We start from the raw sequence: 20,668 nt of genomic DNA on the forward strand, positions 1-20,668 counted from the left end.
CAACTGAAAGGCGCAGTTCGTTTATTAGTTACTCGGCTTGTGCGCCACGTAGGCTTTGTAATTTTTTAGGTCAACACTAGTACAATTGCTTGGCCATTAAAGTACGTCTGAGTTGGAGAGTAATTGTAGTTCGTAGTTAGACTAGAAAATGGTACTTTGGCACTACATGGATAGTACTTTATGACTTCCGTTGTCTATGTATTCATTTGGAAACTCAAGTATTTTTAAATTATGTTATAATATTATCAAGTATTTTTTATGTAGTTATTATATTGTAGTAAATATGCAATTTTGTTGGTTATTTTGTACTAAAATATATAAATACAGATATATATATATTTGTTAAATAGTTTTTTTTTTAATTTGGAAATTAATTTATAACGGGTATTAGTTGTGGTCAATTAGTAATCGACAACGGCCATAGCACGTGGTGTTAGATCTCAATCTACCACGGGTACAATCTGTGGTTATATTGCATTTGACAACGAGCATAGGTCGTGGTAGAAACTGAGACTTTTTATCACATCGAGAATTCTAACCAGCACAATGTCCGTGGTGGATTGCAATTTATCACGGGCATTTATCATGATAGATGAGTCCATCAGGAGGCGGGTATAAAGTTAGTTACGAGAGCTGACAAAGAAGAACAAGGGAAAAATCTATGTGTTTTTAGATAATAGACAGTCATTTTTAGAAAAGTTTAAAGTCAATCATTTTTTTCTTAAAGAAAAATTAAAAGGCTATTAACCCTCTGTCCTCCCAATTGTCGTATAAATTAGTGAGCTCCCGACCTATACATATATGATTTAACTCTTTGTTTTATTGACTATAACAAAATTGGCTTAAAGACGCAATTAAATGAGAACTAAAGGGCAGGGATGTATGCTAAGCATACAATGTTCACGAAAATACTAGAAGAAAAAAAATGGCGCTACGTACGTGCACTACTATTAGGATGCAGCAAGAATAAAGTCCTACATTCGCCACCACTTAATCGTGCCCCTGATAAACTAGCTTTCTAGCTTTGGCCATGACTAAAAATACCTCCTAATTATCACTCATTTTATGGAGCTACCGCCACCATTTCCAGAAGGCTATGTTCCTCTCCGACTGCAGAAGATGATAACGACACTGAAACATAGCAAGCTGGAGAAACACAAGGCCCTCAGACAAGGCCCAGCTAAGAAGAATGAAATTTTAGAGTAGAGTTGCCAAATCTGCAGCTTGTAAGTGTACACTGAAGCTACAAACCCTTTGATGGGAAAGGAAGCTTCTTGTGCTACTAGAAGAAAGTTAAAGTTTCACCATAAAGTTATAATTACTTATAAGCATATATGAGATCCCTTCTTTCATTAATTAATGGAGTATCAACTCAATAGATCTAGGTTTTCAAAGTGCTTAGGTAGGGGCTTACAATCCCGTTTACGTCGTTTACGTGAATACTTTTAATTGTTAATGCAACAATATTTTTAATTTCAATGAGCATCATCTTATCTAAACTTCTAAACTATATATTAATATAATCTTATTTGTCAAATAAAAGAAGATAAAAAGATTTTAAAAATTTGAAAACAGTAACATAATTTTACAAAATAAAATTTTACCTCTTTCCCTTTCTCCCCACTAGTATGTTCTCTCTTACTCTCTCACTCTCTCACTCTCTCACTCTCTTTTTTACTTTTAAAAACAAAAATAAAAAATTTCACTCTTTGTGAGCCACCTCTCAACCTGACAAGACGACTGAAAAATTGAACCGTGGCCACCAAATGGTCAAGAAATAGAAGACTGATATATATCATCAGGGATTTGTGAACCATGTAATATGCTTACTTGTGCGCTTGCTTTTGACCTTTGATTGGCAAATCATTTATTACAACATTGAACTTGGACAAACAAATATGTAATCTATATTGCTTGCAATCCGACAAAGATAATATTCAATTACATTGTTTTGGTAAGGAAAATAATAAACACAAACTTATGTCCAATTATGACGTTATTTTCGTTTAATTTATTCAATTTAATAATAAAAAATATATAAGGTATATGAAAAAAAATTTAAAAAATGTTGAACTCATCTCTCATTTAATTAATCGTGAATTTTACTGGTAATAATCACATATAGGTAAAGTCTGTTTAATTAAAATAATTTGTTTACTTCTTACACTTGAATTCAAATCATTTGCGTGTTAAAAAGTGGAAAGTGACATCAATTTTTGTTTCAACCGTCGGCTTGAAAATAGCATGTGAATGTTTGTTTCTTTTTATTATTTCCCTCAATACTTAATGTGGACATATGATTGAAGTACCACAGATTTGTCCTATAAAACGTGACTTGCCCAATAAAAGTGATGCAGAAGATAAGATATTTGCTGAGAATGTGAGGTGAAGGTTAGCGTGCCGACCATGAAAACCAAGGAATTTCTCATGACTCAAACTTTAAATTATCTTAAGTTGAAAAGCCTTTGTCACCAAACGAAAACTGGCAATTTTAGAAGGCGGATCCATTTGTATATGGTCGGAATCATACGTCTGACTTTATAGTTTTCTTTCGGATCAAAGGCAGAGTCGAAACTTCATATTTGGAACTTCATTTTTCTTTACCGCATAATTTCACATTTACGTTATAAGTTTTTAAATTTAACAAGTGAACCACACAAATTAAGTGACCTAGAACAAGTGCGATCATTGTGCTTCACACATGAATCATGTTTAATTCTCCTAGTGTTAATTTTTCTTTTGTATATTTGCATCAACTTGGTATATGGACTTCAAAATCAAGAGTAAATGTAACCTAGAATTCTACCACGATTTTATTGAAACACTTGACGTCGTTTAGTAAAATAGTGTTGTGACTTTTACATGTTCCTTTTTTGGTGGTCAAAGACTTTTATAATCCTATATCAAAAAAAATGGACTTAGGTCCTTTTTGGATCTCTTGGGAATTCAGAAGATCAATTGATAGTGATTGTTCATCAAAGATCATATGGTCACAGTTGATTTCTTTTTGAAGTTTTAATGAAAAGCTCACGGTACTGTTCATTTTAATAAAAAATCATATTTTTACACTAAAAAGTCAATCCTGATACTATTCACTTTAGCCTTAAAACTTAAAATTTTCAAACCCTTTTCATTATTTTTTTTCTCAACAGTAAAACATCTCGTTAACGGTCACTATTAATTGAATTTCGAGATCTCCAGTAAGGAGATACAATTCCAAATAAAAATTAGGAAGAAGGGTAGCTGTTTAATCAGATTTGCACCTACTCAAAAGCCTAGTAGACGTAAATTGTGCAGATGTCACAACTCAGTAAAAATGAATTCCTTTTCTTTTCTTTTTTTTTTAATAATAATTTTTATTAGATTAAATGTTAAATTCATCATCAACTTTTGAACTTACACCATTATATTTAAACTTAACATATTTTCACTAGTAAAATATCGCTTTGTGAACTCCACTGTCCTCAAATCACCCCTTCATTAGTTATGCCAGAATTTTGATAGCAGTTCACATATCCTCTGACACCCGTACACGTGTTACTATTACAAAGCACGTTGCACGACACGCATCCAACAACATGGTGCTGTGTGCGTCAGAGATTCTGCGGCCGACGACGTGCCACTATCTAAAAGTCAGTACGAAAAAGCCACCTGCCTACTGACAGCCGTAGGATTTCTACTAGATTTGGTGGTACGTCGACACATGACTGATGTCCAACGCAAGGCTGACTCATTCTTGACACCCTGGTGGGTCCCCACTAGTCTTTTGTGTTTGCCATCTTTTGCAAGGGAGTCGTTTTGCAGGAACGAGGATCCTCTTTTGAGGATTTACGGAACTTTTCAATATTGTTTGTTTATTTTATATTATATGATACAGTTTTTATTAAGTATTGTATATATTTAATTTTAAAGAAGAATTATTTAAATTTGACATTACCCTAGAAACTATATTTTTCTTAACTAAAACTCATCTTTTTTTTGTTTTCTTGACTAAAGCTCATTAATTAGGCTCCAATTAAACAAATTCTTTAATTAAGTTTGACTTTTCAAATTGTATATTTTCTGAATGCCTAAACTACCCCTATTAATACTTGGGTTTAGTTTTTGGATCAGTTACTCATTCTATCCATTTAATTAATTATATTTATTTTACAAAATATTTTATGCCATTCATTTTATATTCAATGTATTAAATTTCAAATTGTTATAAGGTGCCGATTGAAAAATAACTGACACACCCCGATCTAAATCAAGGCCTGATGTCCGTCACGTGAAAGTGACGTAGCCATATACGCAGTGCGGAAGTGATAAGGATATAAAAATGTGAGTAGTTAAAAACCAAGCTAACTAATTTACACTAGATGAAAATAGGTGTGAGTGACGAGATTTACGTGTAAACACACCTAATCGAGCATAGGTAGCCTAAGTGCAGTCCAGCAGGACAAATACTAATTATATAATACCAGAAGGATGGTCCTACATTAAATACAGTCTGTCAGAACCATCGAAGTCTCCTCGCAAGCCACCAATAAGCATGCCTACCTAAAATCTGGAGGGGCACAAAACAGAAAGTGTGAGTGGGCAAAAACAAAGCTTTTCAAAACCATTTCAATTATCAAAAGTAGTAACCTCTCGCTGTAAAACCCGTATAATTTCCCAGAAAATTGAATACATATCTATATCGAAACCATACTCGTAATAGCCAAATCCACAAGTATACCATGCCAAATATCTCAACATAATGAAATAAGTAAGCCACGTAAAGTAAATCAACGAAAAGTAATATGTCAGTCAGATCCACCTATTGTGGCCTGTACGGTTGAACCTATAGCTCATCAAATATTCCTGCACATAAGTCGGAACCACCTATTGTGGTATGTACGATAGGACTGTGTGTAAATAAGTACGCTCAAGTGCTACGATCACGTGAAGACTGTGCGAATAATCGCGGGTCACCTACGAGTCGAAACCACCTATTGTGGTTTGTACGACATAACTGTGCACCTAACTTTGATCCAAGGTGAGCGTGCGGTGCGGGAGGTGAACATCACAAGAAGGATTGTGCCCTGACCACGGGCAGGAGCACTAACACCGAGGTGCAGGTTTATGAGCTCTAAATGCATCAAATATAATTATAACCATGCAACTCATATCCACAATATACAACTCACTTGGAACTTACCTAAGCGTCTGCAGTGTCAACCATAACATATGTAAGTACTAAATGCATATTCTAAGTATAACACATTTGACATGGCAATTGCAAAATATAACATCATTTAAAATATGTTTTCTGGGAAAAAAAAAAACACGTAAAGCATATATATACTTAAATAGAAAACCAAAAGCCCACTCACTAGTATATGATTGGGTCGTAACCCCCGAGTCTCGCTTGACTGTGTTCGTCCTCTGGAAACGTCTCACCTATATGTGACACAACTATTTTAACTTTATTTTAAGTACTTAACCAAAACTATGAAATAACTTCTCATACGTTGCTTAAATGAGGTGTTTGAATACACCATAGTGGCCTACTTGACACCACGAACATCCCTATATTTTTAGAAAAAATTTCTAAGTTCCCGAGCGCCGCCCACGCGTAGGCACGTGCTTGGCACACTGACGAATTTCCTAACGGTGTTAAGGAATATACCGTTTAATTTACCTGACGCCGTTAGCATATTCCGTCAAAATTGACAGAATATTCTTCTCCTTCTTCGTTAGTTCATTGGAGTCCGGCGCCGGCTACAGCTACTTTCACTGGTTTTTGGAAAATCTTAGAACTTCAATATCTCATCCATTTATCACCCAAAATTCATGAAATTTTCACCAAAATGAAGCTCTCAACTAGGAGAGTAAGACCTTACCAATTTGGAGACCTAAAACCAACGAAATCTCCCTGGGAAATTTCGTGAAAACCGGCCAACCTACAATGTCCAAAATCACTCCAAAATTTACCTAGGATCCTTATGGAGTTGGTTAGAGACTTCCTTGAGCCTTAAAACACCTTAAAATATCCACAATTACGCTATAAAAGTAAAGCACCTCATCGAAGATTATGGATTCTCGGGTTTCTGAAGTCCTCACGTCCAACCAAAGTTATAGCTCGACTCCTGAGCTTAAAAGAAGCAAGAAAATAACATCCACAACCCCGATCCATGAGTGATGAGGTGGGTTGAGGGAGTGACCGTATGGGTTGTATGAAAAATGAAAGAAAGATCAAGCGGAAGAGAGAAAGAGATCAACGTATGTCTGTGTGGTTCAGGTTTGGGCAACCAAACAAAACAAACAAAATCTTAAGTTCCAATTGGGTCCAAATACTTAGGAAGAAAATGAATTGGTCCAAAACCTAAGCTCCTTTACACCATCACAACTCAACATTCAAGGGCACAAAAGCAATTCCACGCTATCGAGGATAAAATATTTCATATTTAGGGACGGGTTGTCACAATAATAATACTAATGGTGCATTAAATATACAAGTTAATTTTCTTACCAACACAACAATAAATTAACCTAAAACAACTTCGGCACAAAACATAAGCTATATGTTCCACGCAATTTTTACATACAAAATAGTCTAATTTACCAATTCCATCAAACCAAAATTTAAAGGGTCTAATTTACTTCCAAAATGGTCTAATTTACCTACATGATTTATGTGCATTAGATTTCAAGTTATTTAATTGCCTACAAGCACAAACCCACAACATTCAAACATTATACAATATATATATATATATATATATATATATATTTTTGGAATAGGTAAATTAATTTAAATGGAGATGAATTAGGTAAATGTAGGTAAATTAATTTATAAGTAGGTAAATTAATTTAATATTTTATCAGTAGGTAAATTAATTTATATGTAGGTAATTACATGATTCAAACAATATTATTATTTTTTGTACAAGATATGTCTATTTTTTTTTTAATATGGTAGATTAATTTATATATGTTACTAATATTTATGCTACAAGAAAGGTAAAATATCCATATGGATTTAATTGCTCATCAAAAGTAGGATGAGTAATAACATTTAGTGACCAAATTAGAATTTTGTGGCATAAATTGTAAATGTGTTGTAATAGTTGGTTATATATTTGTCTACATGGCAGTCTATTTGAAATTTGGGTTTTATTTGAATGTTTAAATTTGGTGGATTTTTTGTTTGAAAAATAGGATTCTCAAGGGACCTATATCTAAAGAACCCATAAAAATTTTACAATAATTTCTGGCACGCGATGTACAATGAATGGACACGATTAGAAGATCCTTAGGATCCTCACAAAGAAGATCCTTAGGATCCTCTCATTTGTTGTACTCAAAACACACATGTGATATTTTTCTTTTTTCTTTCTTAAAATGGAAAATAATGAATGGCAAGCCACAAAGTATTCATTTTTTTAGTCTAGAAAAACTATGAGAAATTTCATTCTGTTCGTGGCTACAGTCTAGCAGGCTCACCAACACATATTTAAGAGTTTATATATATATATATATATATATATATATATATTTCAGTTGTACTCAAATTATACATGGAAGTAACACATATTAAGGTGTTCTTTTTTAATGCATTTTGTATGCATGGGTGTTGGAACGGTTAATTGAGACTGTCTGAATGGGTTGTACCTAAATTATACCTCAGAAGTTAGAAGTGGAACGTATTAGTGTGTTTTTCCACAATTCATTAGTGTATACACCGCATATAAAAGGTCAATTGAGTCTGTTTAAATTGTCTAGTGCACAAGAATGAAACCACGTCGCAAGTACTTTACATTTACACTTTCCAACTGACGCATCTGAAACACTTAAATATCTCCTAGCCGTTGTTTATGTTTGTTGCTTTTACTTTAGAGTTAAAATAATATTTATCCTCTGACAGACAGAATACTGTTTTCAAAAAAAAAAAAAAAAAAAAACGGAAAGGATGCAAAACTTTTGTAGAATTTCAGGGAAGGACAGGAGACCTCCGAATTCCCAAGCAAGGACTTCTCCGGCCAACTATAAATACTAACCACTTTCTAAGACCTAAAATGTGCCACAAAACCTCAATTTCTTTGCCCAAATTTCTTATCAGATTTTTGGGTCCAATATTTTCATCTGTTTTCTTTGGATTTCCTGCTTCAGTTTCGATTCAGGATGACTATCCTCATTGAGCAGCCCGAGTTTGGTAAATTATTTAATTCCCACTTCATTAATATCTGTATTTATTTTTTTTAGTTTTAAAGTAAGATATTCATTGATAAGAAAGTCAAATTTAATATTCTGCAAATCTGATGAGCTTCCGAGTTATTCTTCCCTTTGTTGTGTATATTATATTATTTCCATTTTATTTATCTGTGTTTTAATGATAGCAGTTGAAGTTGAAATTGAAGCAGGGGAGAGAAAGGTGTTAAATGATGAAAAGGAACTGGCCTTAGATGCTGGATTTGTGGTGCCACATACCAATTCATTTGGACAAACATTTAGGTCATATTCTTTCCATAATTTTTGTACTACTTTTAACTTTTAAGCCTGCAGAATTGAATCTATAAATATCTGATGCGATCTGCAATGTGAACTATGGATAGGACCCTTGATAGGCCCTCAGCTGAGCTTATAAGTTGCCTTCCGGAACATCCGAATAAATTGGAACAATACAAATTTATAAGTTCTTCTTCTTATCAGCTAGAAGGACAATTTATTCTAAAATGTATTACGAATTTATGACCAGTTAATTAATTAATCGTCATATAGGGACAAAGGGAAGAAAACATCTGGGATTATGATCCCTTTAGGCTGTGCCTTTTACAAAGAATTTAGAAGAAAAACAGGGAAATTTGGAAACATATCCTATGATTGGGAAGACATAAAAACAAAAAGAACACCTTATCGTATAAATTGAGGTTTATATTTTCACGAAAAATAGAAAAAACGTAGATTTTTATCATTTAGCAATTTGTACCGATCGAAGCATAGTTTAATTTATAATTTTTTTTTTCTCATTACGATTGATGTTACTATTCAAAACTAAACTAAGAGAAGGTGGAGAATTTGAACCTAGTACGTAAGAAGACCTGTCCACAACACCAATCCAACTCTTGAAAATAAACATCACCCCTTTGATTTTACCACATCTCATAAGGGCTGAAATACTCAAAGCCCTCCTTGTTGGGCCTTCTCTTAGATTTGGGCCTACCAATTTTTATTTTTTTTTATTTTTGCAAGCTGATTACTATCACCCCCCGCGGCAACCCTCTCTCTCTCTCTCTCACTCTCAATCAATTGAATTATCAATTAAACTTTTAACTGATAATTTTTGTATGATTGCAAACCAGGGATTATGATGCAGAGGGAGAGAGACAACCAAGTGTGGAGAATTTCTACCAGATCAATCACATCAATCAGACTTATGATTTTGTAAGTAATTTTACCTAACATCACTACATATTTCTCACACCATTTTATATCCTAATACCAAATATATTACAAAAATGTACTATTCAGGTGCAGAGAATGAGAAATGAGTATAGCAAATTGAACAGAGTGGAGATGAGCATTTGGGAATGCTGTGAACTTCTCAACGAGGTTGTCGACGAGAGCGATCCCGACTTGGACGAGCCTCAAATCGAGCACTTGTTGCAAACAGCTGAAGCCCTTAGGAAGGACTATCCTAATGAAGATTGGCTGCACTTGACTGGCCTCATCCATGGTAATTTAATTAATATCTTCAAATATTATGTATTAATTGATAAAATGGATGCTGCATGATGATTAAATAGCCAATTTGATCCTTAATTTGTGTGTTTTAGACCTTGGAAAAGTGCTTCTTCTTCCTAGCTTTGGGGAGCTTCCTCAATGGGCAGTTGTCGGTAAGAGACAAAGTTCTTACACCATATTTGTTATACACTTGAAGATAGTTAATTACTAATCCTGATCTGTATTTCAGGTGATACATTCCCTGTTGGCTGTGCTTTTGACCAATCCAATGTTCATCACAAGGTACTTCTGCTGTAAACTTGCTGCGCTTTTCGCGTGATGTCTATAATTATCTGTTTGCTGATCAAACTTTTTATCCACATTATTGCCGCAGTACTTTGCGGAAAATCCTGACTACTATAATCCTACTTACAACACTAAGCATGGAGTTTACTCGGAGGGATGTGGACTCGAAAATGCTATGATGTCATGGGGGCACGATGATTACATGTATTTGGTATGTCTTCAAATATTTCATCATGTATTCAGATATACTTCAAAATATTAACTCTAAGCCTCTAATCAAACAATCTCGTTTTTTGTAAACACAATTAATTAAGTTTAATCCCATTGGTGTGACATCTTCAGGTGGCCAAAGAGAACAAATCAACTCTGCCTTCAGCAGCTCTGTTTATCATTAGATACCACTCATTCTATGGTATGTTAATCAGCATAAAAATACTACAAATTTACCAAAACAAAAATCTGTTTTCCTGACTAATTAACTGTGATGTATTCTTTTTGATATTATTGCAGCGTTACATAAGGCGGGAGCGTATAAGCACTTAATGAACGAAGAGGATGTCGAAAACCTGAAATGGCTCCGTGTATTCAAGTAAGTTTATATGATACTTCACCTCTTACTAATTTTTCTGTAGTCTAAATGCTTAAGTTCACTTCGTATACTATTACGTTTATCCGATGCAGCAAGTATGACCTTTACAGCAAGAGCAAGGTACGGGTTGACGTTGAGAAGGTGAAGCCATACTATATTTCTCTCATTGAAAAGGTAAGTTCAACCAGATTTCATTTGATTCAACACACTTTTCTTCATTTTTATTCCTGGAATATTAATTAGTGTTTTTAACTTAAACAATGCCGGTTGTGCAGTATTTCCCTTCGAAGCTAAGATGGTGAATATCCCAGCTCTTCCGTTCAATGTGTAACGAGGGTCGACTATATACCAGCAGATAGTGAGCGAGCTATATGCGAGGGATGACATTTCGATTTGTAGCTGCAATTCCTTGTTATTTCATAATGATTTCGTGTAAAATTATCTGTTATGTATGGTGTATCGGAACCCTTATCTTGGTTCCTTAATAAAACTTCAGCATGAATAAAAGTAAAAACTAGGGTTTAACATGACTCAGTTTCCTTATTTCCAAGCGGTATACACTTGTAACTCGTTGCCTAAATTGATAGTTATTCCATATCAAGTATTTTTGAGTGAATCTGTAATCTCAACTCAAAGAGAGTGCTCTAACGATTATAGGCTAATTGAGAATTTTGTACGCTGATGTGGTTTTGTTAGTTGGTAAGGGCCATCATCCGCTTTCTTCCCTCTGAATTCGGCTTACATAAGTTTGAGTAGTTTAAAATATCGTCTTTGTCAAATAAAGTGAAGGAGAATTTAGTTGTTACTATTGAGAATATGAGTTGGGCTACGTCTCCTAGGTGTGCACCTCATCCCCAAAATGCGCTGTTGTTTGTGGTCCGAATTTGATTTTTGATGTATTTTTAAGATGGATTTTTCATTATGTGCGCAGAAACAAAAAGTTGTGCCTTCAATGCTAATACATGTGTTTTAGCGGGTAGACTAGATTTTCATAATTCTTATTCAATCATTTATTTTTGGAAATCTTAACGAAAAACTCTCGGTACTGTTTACTTTAACGAAAATCATATTTTTACACTAAAAGTCAATCTTGGTACTATTCACTTTACCCTTTATTTTGTCCTTATTGTTAAAAGTTTGCAAGTTATTTTTATTAATTTTCCTTTTATTTTTTGTACCATTCAATTCAACGTACTATGAAAGCATAAGACCAAATTTTTTTCGTTGTCCCTTAGTGAGACCCAAATTTTGAACGAACCTCTGTGATGAAAAAGTTGTTAATCCATAACCTTGTGGTCAAATCCGTTATCAATCTTAGTCCTAATCAAAATTTCTAACACAACTCCACCCACATGTAGGTGTAGTGAAATTGAGCATATGTGTGTAATGGAATATAAAGTAAATAAGACACAATATTTACGAGGTTCAACAAGTGTGTGCGTCCTGAGGGAAGCAGTAGTACTTTCTTTCATTATCTGAAATAATAGGAGTATAAAATATCTCTCAATATTTTCTCTTTTCTATCTAGTCTGGCTCATTGGTATTTTCTCCTGCATATCTCTCATTTCTTTTTTCTCTATCTTTCCTCTTTCTTTCCTTTCATCTGTATGTTTTTCTCTATTTCTGTGTTGGGTTCTTCAATGATGCAAAGACCTCTTTATATAGAGGTTTTCATTCTTCCTTGGTCATATTTGGTTGGCCATGTTTTTCAACCTAACAATCTTACCAAGACATTCTCTTTAACAACATTGTAAAGTTACGGTTATATTTGGTTGCCTATTACTATGGGCATTCACACCTCCATTCACAACACTCTCTCTTGGATGCCCATATCAATATCGGTTGCCTTGCTAAAATCTTGATTTTTTTTGGATGCTCCCCTTGATGAGTATCTTCCTCTGATTATGAATTCTTCAATCTGATTGATTACAAAGTTGATGTAATCAGATGTCATGCAGTGTTTGCTTTTGAAGGTGGATCACGTGCTCCCAAATTTTAATGGGCCACAGGTCTTGGCCAAACACATATATTTCTGAGAGATATGAAAATGTGGCAATAAATGTTTGCTTCCTTTATCTCTGTAGGATCAATATATTTTCATATGTAAATACAAATTCCTTTTTGTGAGTGATTTGTATACAGACTAAAGAGATATTCAGATTTGCTTGCCTAATAAGGCTATGCCTTTTCGTGAGTTCTTTGGAATAAAACAAGCACATGTCTATAATTTTCTGAATATATCAATAGATAAATTTTACTTCATTCTAATACCCATATGATGGTATTGTGCTTCATAGGAATGTAACATCTGACTTAGCATATTGTGCTAAATACAGTAAGGTACATACTTCACTACGATATGGTACTTCTGGACCAAACATCAATTTATTATTTCCCTCACGAGGATGAATGATCTTTCTTAGTGTTTAAATACTGGTTAATCATTTGAGTGTTTGAACTCATAATCTTCAATCCATATGATTATTTAATCCCACAAACATTTTCATGGAGACGAATCGTGTTAGTATATTATTCGATTTGCAGCTCGAGACAATATTTCTTTCAACACCTTATAATTTTTCTAGACTCTTCAGGAGTCTCAATCTAATATCAACCCTTGCAAAAGATTTAATATGTTGCAACAGTATCATAATGATAGTACCAACTAAGGCAATTTATATCATCCATTGGTATTGAGTACATAATTTATATTTTACCCTTCCAGGGTTTACTTTAAGCAATTTGAATCTTTCAAGGATTTTCTATACTTCATGACACATTCTCCTTTGGAATTTATACAGAGTAATTTTCTTTTATGTATACTTGAGGGATTTACTTATGGAGATATGCTTTGGGCATATATATAATTCTTCACTGAAATGAACAAGTTTCACAATGAGAAATCATGTTTCCAGAAGTGTATTACAATTTTAGGTTTCAACTAAGAACCTTGCGTCTCACTGTATTACAAATACTCACATGTAACCTTCTGGGTTCAACATAGTTTGGTGGTTTGTACTGTAGGTTCATTTTTTTCATGTTCTTACTCAATTGTAATGGAATTGCCTCTTTCCATTTTTGGCCTATAATTTTCGTTTTATCAACACAACTCATTGATGAATTTAGTAGCTGCTGTAAAACCAAAATTAACATTGGTTATCATCAATTTGCGATTCACAATTCTTATGTGCATGCGCATGCATATTTATAAACATTTCATTACTTTGGATATACTTGCCTCTTCAGGGGCTTTACATTGTCTCTTCTAGGAGAGTCTCCTCTTATCAGATGAGTTGTTTGGAGAATTTAGATCATAACATCCTCTAGAGCGTTATAGAGTATGGATTTTTTTTTTAATCTCCACTTTTGGGGAGTTGAATCATTGGAATCTATACATCTATCATCCTTCAATATGTTAAAATTTTCATGTCCATAGATTGTCCTTTTTGGACTTGAATCTATGTAACGAATATCATGCTTCAGGCATGCAATAGTTTAGTAGTGTCAGGTTCATGGATAGTCTTATTAAGACTTCAATTCATGCGGCATTTTTGTAACTTGTTAATGCATTTGGTAGTTTATTAGTAATAGTGAAGATTGTATTACCTTTTAAATATCATTGGTATGATATAAACTGGTGAGACAAAATAATATTTGTAGTCATTGTTATCCCTTGGTCATAGACTCATGTAAAGTTTGCCAAGGCTATGAGTAGGATTCCCATAATAGAAATTTGGTCTTCCATTCACTTAGTCAACCAATCATTTTCTCCTTTTGAACTTTTATGGGTAAATTGTTGATCCTTTGGCTTTAACGTCCTGCATAATAGAATGATGTGCAACTTTTGCCATGAAATGATCCTTCAAAACATCAATTCTCAATGGCTTATCCATGCTTGGTAGCTTCAGTGTAAAGAGCCAACAGCGTACCAACAATTGAAGATGACTACTTGAGAGCAATGCAAGGTACGAAATCAAGCAAGGGCTCCAGGCAATCAATTCCGAATCAGAAGTTTGATTTCAAGTTTCGATTGATTGCTTGCAAAGGAAAAGACAGGGAAAAAACATGATATGAGATACTTTTGCTGTTGACCCTGATTATATAAGGTAAAATCTCTTGAAGAAAAACAGTAGAAGGATATGATGCTAATGTAAAACTTCTTGATCAAAAATATTTTCTTGCTGAGGAAATGAGTTGGCCATTTTGAGGGACTTGGTTGAAGAGGTATTCTCATAAATGAGGAAAACTGAGTATTTTGAGAGGCATGTATTCTCGGCAAGGAATAATAGTTAGGCATTTTTAGAAGTCTGCCTTGGTATCGAGGACAGGTCGACAAATATAGGGATTTCCCAATAACAGGTAGCAATGTTGTTGGGAGCATCTCTTTCATGCTTGTCGGCAACAGTGGTGTAGTTGGAACAATAAAATTCACGTGTTTTAACTTTGTCAAAGATAATTTGACAGAGTTGTCATTGATATCCAAAAAGCTAAGATTTGCGTCTGAGAAGTGCTAATGACTTTATTCAGGTAAATCCAGCTTTTGAAATTCAGATAACGGTGTCTCTTCGTTTTAACAAGTGATTGTGTTAGCCATTAATTGTATCCAAAAAGTACGCTCATAAAGTTTCCCGCCTATGAAAATTGCTACTGTTGTATTTATGAGATTTCACTTATCTGACCTCATTTTCTTTCATCATTTCTTAAAATATCTTGCCTATCTGACCGTTGTTTTGATTTGAATATTGTGGAAGATGCAGACATGCCTCTTCAAGACAATATTTGGCGCCCATCCTTTTTATCCTATAATGGTCCTCTTAAGGTTGGAGGCTTCGTGATGAAGAATGATATAGCTGCTTTAGTATTAGCTAAAAACCTTGTCACTCCCAAAGATAAAAGAATACTTTCAAAAAGGTCTGACTAATTGGCTGTTCAAGACTCTTTGGCTCTTAGTCTTAACTATGTGAGTTCTGTATCCAACATGGGCCAACGTGTACTTACTCGAACTCGCCAAGTTGAATCATTAATGGCTGAGGAGGCAAGTCTTAGACAAGAGATTAGATGACTCAAGCATAAGAATAGAAAGTTGTACATACTTGCAAATAATTACCCTAAGAACATGAAAAGAAAGCTCGACCAGCTGCAGGAATCTGAAAGCAGAATTCAAAGTGACCATCAAAGGTTCATGGCTCTATTCCGAAGGCATCCATTGCTTGCACCCTCTAGAGCTCTACCAAGTACTGAGGCTTCAAATGATCAACCTTCGGTTCTAGAGTTTTGCCAAGTACTGAGGCTTCACATGATCAATCTCCAATGCCTCCCTCTTCTGGGGTTCTGCCAAGTATTGAGAATTCACATGATCAACCATTGGAAAGCTCCTTTTTTTTTATTATTATTGTTGTACTTGTAATTCATGTGTGTGCATGCGTCTATATAGAAAAGTTCCCTTTCTTCGGGTTTTATATATGTTTGAAACTTCTGGTTCAGTTTGTTAGATATAGGAAACTATGGAAACTTCTTGTTCCATCAATAAAGAAACGATGGAAATTTCTGGTTCCATGAATATGATTCAATGAGCTTCTAAGCAAAGATGTTTTCTAATATCATATGCTTCCACATGAATTCTCGGTCATTATGAATTTATGAAAGTATCTTTAACATTAGATATCGATGGTAACAAAATAAAGTTTTGCTAAGTTCACCATTTTCTTATTCCTCAAAATGACAAAATTCAGGTATAATGGAACTTGCAATAATTAATTCATACCATATATAACACATGTCTACACAAAATGTTAGAACTTCAAGTTCTTAACATTTGTGATCAAAACATTATTCATATGTACTCGAAATTTATTTTCGATATCGACATCATTAGAACCTTTAGGTTCATATTTTTGGAATTCATGCTCATACTTAATATTTACATGGATTAAGGAATTTATAGTCCTCATATACATGAATCAATGACCTTCTAGTCCTTATTTAATAGTCTGTGGACTGAGGCACTTATAGTTGTCATTTTAATTTAGTTGAGGAACCGTTGTTCTCTCAATTGATTCAAAACTTCAGGTTTTAATTTTAATCAAGGAACTTTGGGTTCAATCTTTTTATATGATGATGATCAAAGAACTTCATGTCCGATCTTTTTATATGATGATGATTAAGAAACTTATGATTCTAATTTGATCAAGGAACTTCGGATCCTATATATATTCATCGTAGCAAAATGTGGTACAATAAGTAAATTAAAGCAGAGGGCGGCAATTTCAGTGACTATAAATAAATTGCTTTAAATAAATAATGATTGTGACAAGGGCTTTAACTATGCACCATTCACATAAATATCAAAATTTAAAGATAATAATTGTTATTATAAGAAGGGCGACAATGTCGCGTCATCCACATGTATATTAATGTATGATGGACTATTATACCCCACTAATCACATTAATAACAAGATTAATTATGATAAGGAAAATGTAAATATTAACTTACTCTACTTCCCTTTTTCTTTCTAACTATGGGCATGTAACAATGATAGTGTCTGAGAATTATAGGAAGATCAAACTGTTGGATCTGACCCAAAATTTAGTATGATATGGATAAGAGGATAACGAACAACTTTCATGAAGAAACCATTTAGATCTGAGCTATGAAAAATGGGATTTTGGCACTCATAAGATGGTTATTTAGTTTTCTGTAGAATTGAAAACTAGGCTGGTATTTCAAACATCTGCAGCGATTGCACCATTGGATTTTTTTTTGAAATTTCAATCTGAGGTCAGGAAGCGAGTAAGATTTTCTTCCCTCCTATTCTCATCCCCTTCCCTCCCCTCCTCTCACACTTTGTTTTTTGTCTTTTTGTCCCTATAAAAATTAATATAAGATGTTTACGTGACAAATTGTAACCGTTCAAGTAGGAAGGGAAGGAAGGGGTGAGAGATTAAGACAGGAGAGAATCATCCACCATCAGAAAGTTGGAGTTCAGAGGCTATTTACATGGCTGTCAGATTTTTTGCCAATAATAATAAATATTTATATAATCAGACGTATATTTTCTTTAAGAAAATTAGTCATACAAAAGTATGAAGATAAAGTAAAAGGATTTTCTTATCTGTGAGATTTCAGCCAACATAGGTGAAAGGTAAGTAGTGCTTCACCGGATTTATGGTGTTGTGCTTTCATCCGACACTAGAGATTCTTGTGTTGATAATGTGTTGTGAAATTGAGGACATGTGTGCAGCGGAATATAAAGTAAATAAGACAATATTTACGAGGTTAGGAAAGTGTGTCTACATCATTGGGGCAGCAGTAATACTTTCTTTTATTATCTGAAATAATAAGAGAACAAAATAAATCTCACTATTTTCTCTTTTCTCTCTAACCTGGCTCACTGGTGTTTTCTCCTACATATATCTTCTTTCTTCTCACTCTTTCTTTCCTCATTATGTTTTTTCTCTATTTTTGTGTTGTGTTCTTCAATGATGCAAATACCTCTTTATATAGAGGTTTCAGTCTTTCTTGGTCATATTTGGTTGGCCATATTTTTCAATCTAATAATTTTACCAAGACATTTTCTCTAACAACATTGTAAAGTTACGGTCTTATTTGGTTGCCTATTACTATAGCATTCACACCTCCATTTACATTAGTAGGATAAAAATGAAAAAAAAAAATAGAAAGAAAAAAAAAGAATTTGAACAAAATGAGAAAAATGTTGTAAAAGCAGTGTGAATGCCCTCGATAAAAGTAGTACCCACTTAAAGACTTTGGACATCAAGTCATGGTTCGTAGGTTCATCACCTGGTTTTTGTATTTAATATTATTGAGTAACGAAAAGGTGAGGTGGAATGAAGAAAAGATGGTTGGTCATTTGCCTATAAAAACCAAGCGGAGAAGAAGTAGCAAAAGTAGCAGAAGAAAGATACGGAAGAAAGAAAGGAAATAGAGGAGAGAAAAGAAAGGCTAGAGAGATAGAGAGAAAAATAGTGAGAGTTATCCATGTACTCCTATTATTTCATATAATGAGAGAAGGTACTACTACTGCCCCAAGGACATAGGCGCACTTGTCGAATCTCGTAAATAGTGTATCTTATTTATTTTATACTACACACATATCTTCAATTTCACAACAACAACAACAAAATACTAAAATATGAAAAACACCCACTCATCTCTTGCATGACTATGATCGGCTCCCTGTCCATCTCTATTTCCCCATCCAAGCACCACTTCCTTCTCCATCTAACCCCGCTAACATCCCCTCTTTAACAATAAATGAATCAATTGCTCTTTCTTGGCATTGTCTTCCATCTCTGTCTCAGGCAATGATTTCATGGCACCACATGCTCTCTCCATCGTTATCGATTACAATGGTTGTTGGGGCAAGGTAGGTTGATTCTAAAGAACACCTTCCATGATTATCATTCTATTTCCTTCCTTGAGAACCAGTAGATGGGACAGGGAAGATGGGGTTATGAGAATTTGAGATATTATTTTCCTTCAGTTCTAAAAAATAAATAAAAATAAAATTTATTTATCCATGTGGCAATATATAATTGGTTGAGACAACAAATTGGATTGAAAGACATTTTTGTCCCTACATCTTTACGGAGATGTAACAGAATAATGATGAAGGCTATGATTACCAACTTTTTCACCACAAGGGTTCGTTCAAAATTAGGGTCTCACCATAGGAACCACAAAAAAAAATTTGGCAAAAAATAATTCTTCAAATTTTGTACGCAGCAAAGTCAAAGACCTAGAGATCTAGTCAAGTTCCAGATTACTAGGTAGTTCAACTTAAATCTATGCAATTGGCAATTGAGAATAAATAGTATTTGTTATGAATTTACTTCTAGCAAATGGTTAATTGTGTAAATCATTGTATTTAGGATACTAGAAGATTTTTTTCCTTTTAAGATTGTATTACTTCCAAAGCAAGTAATCCTCCTTGGTTTATTATAAATGAAGGCACAAGGATTGGGGAATAACACATAGAATTCCTCAATACTTTTCTCCATCCCTCACTGTCTCTGTGGTGTGCTCCTTTTCCCTTCATTCTCTAAAATAGGTCATAACACCTTATCAGCACGCTCTTGGTATTACACTACAGAGAATTTGTTCATCTTCAAACAGGAGAGTATTACGTTTCAATTATTCTTATTTGATTAACTTTTGATTTTATTAAGTTCGTATACTTTTATTGATTTAATTTTTTTTTATTTTTTATGTTGAAACGAGATACAACATGCCTTGAAGATAGAGATACAAAATCCGGAGGAAGAACTCCTTCAAAACCGTTCACAATATTCATCACACAATCCAAGTTATTCTAAAACAGCGGGTTTTATCTCGATATTTTTTCAGCCCTAATTGCATGAACCTTTACCATAATACATGACTCAACTTTACGTTTTACGAATTATAGATTCTACATAAATTGTGCATGCATATTCATAATATTATTATATTATGTGAATTGAATATATATGAATAAGCAAGGAAAAGAAAGAAAAAAGGGATTTTGAAACCCTAGCTTGCACTCGCGCCAAGCCAAGTCACTGCCTAAATTGCAAAATGACACGTCATTTTGATGTTGTCTCCCCTCCTTCTCCGACGGATCATGGGTGTCTACATTATTACGACTATCCTCTTAGATCCCCCGTCATCTCTGACCCTCTGAATTGCATATCCTGTCGTCTTGTCTTTCGAGACTCCACGACAACGGCCTCGATCTACAACCATCACAGAGTGCCATCAATAGCTTTTCTCGGGCTACCTCTGTCAGTTTTTCCGAGGGGTGGCACATAAACAACCTCGCTGGATTGTACAGACCGATCCACAAAAATTAGGCCTAATTTAGTTTTTGGTTCTCCAACCCAGTAAGGGCTATGATATAGGCTTTTGAGATGGGCTCTAACTTGCAGCCAGCGCAATGACACCACACATCTCCTGCAGAGAGTTGGGTGCTTTCAAGCCCACATATTTGGTCTTGGGTTTTGTCAATCTTGTTAAGCCAAAACTTAAGCTATTTAGTACCATGATTTAGTGGTATTCCTCTTTACTTGTAACTAACTGATCTTA

The 20,668-nt window shown here is 34.2% G+C and overlaps 1 protein-coding gene across 2 annotated transcripts; it reads left to right on the top strand.

Moving 5' to 3' along the window:
- The first annotated feature begins 7,970 nt into the window (after positions 1 to 7,970).
- On the top strand, positions 7,971 to 11,125 carry LOC103934978 (inositol oxygenase 1). 2 transcript variants are annotated; one of them, XM_048583777.1, is made up of 11 exons: positions 7,971 to 8,179; positions 8,364 to 8,478; positions 9,327 to 9,408; positions 9,496 to 9,700; positions 9,801 to 9,860; positions 9,938 to 9,990; positions 10,082 to 10,204; positions 10,336 to 10,405; positions 10,504 to 10,582; positions 10,675 to 10,756; positions 10,858 to 11,125. In XM_048583777.1, the coding sequence occupies exons 1-11, from the start codon at positions 8,149 to 8,151 to the stop codon at positions 10,882 to 10,884; spliced, it is 927 nt and encodes a 308-aa protein (XP_048439734.1). In that variant the 5' UTR covers positions 7,971 to 8,148; the 3' UTR covers positions 10,885 to 11,125. The 2 variants fall into 2 exon arrangements, with proteins under 2 accessions (XP_048439734.1, XP_048439735.1); XM_048583778.1 differs by having other exon boundaries at positions 7,975 to 8,179; positions 8,367 to 8,478.
- Positions 11,126 to 20,668: the final 9,543 nt, after the last annotated feature.

This window comes from the organism of the source record quoted next, unplaced genomic scaffold, assembly GCF_019419815.1.
Source record: "Pyrus x bretschneideri cultivar Hongxiangsu unplaced genomic scaffold, Pyrus_bretschneideri_v1 Contig20, whole genome shotgun sequence".
Lineage (NCBI taxonomy): Eukaryota > Viridiplantae > Streptophyta > Magnoliopsida > Rosales > Rosaceae > Pyrus > Pyrus x bretschneideri.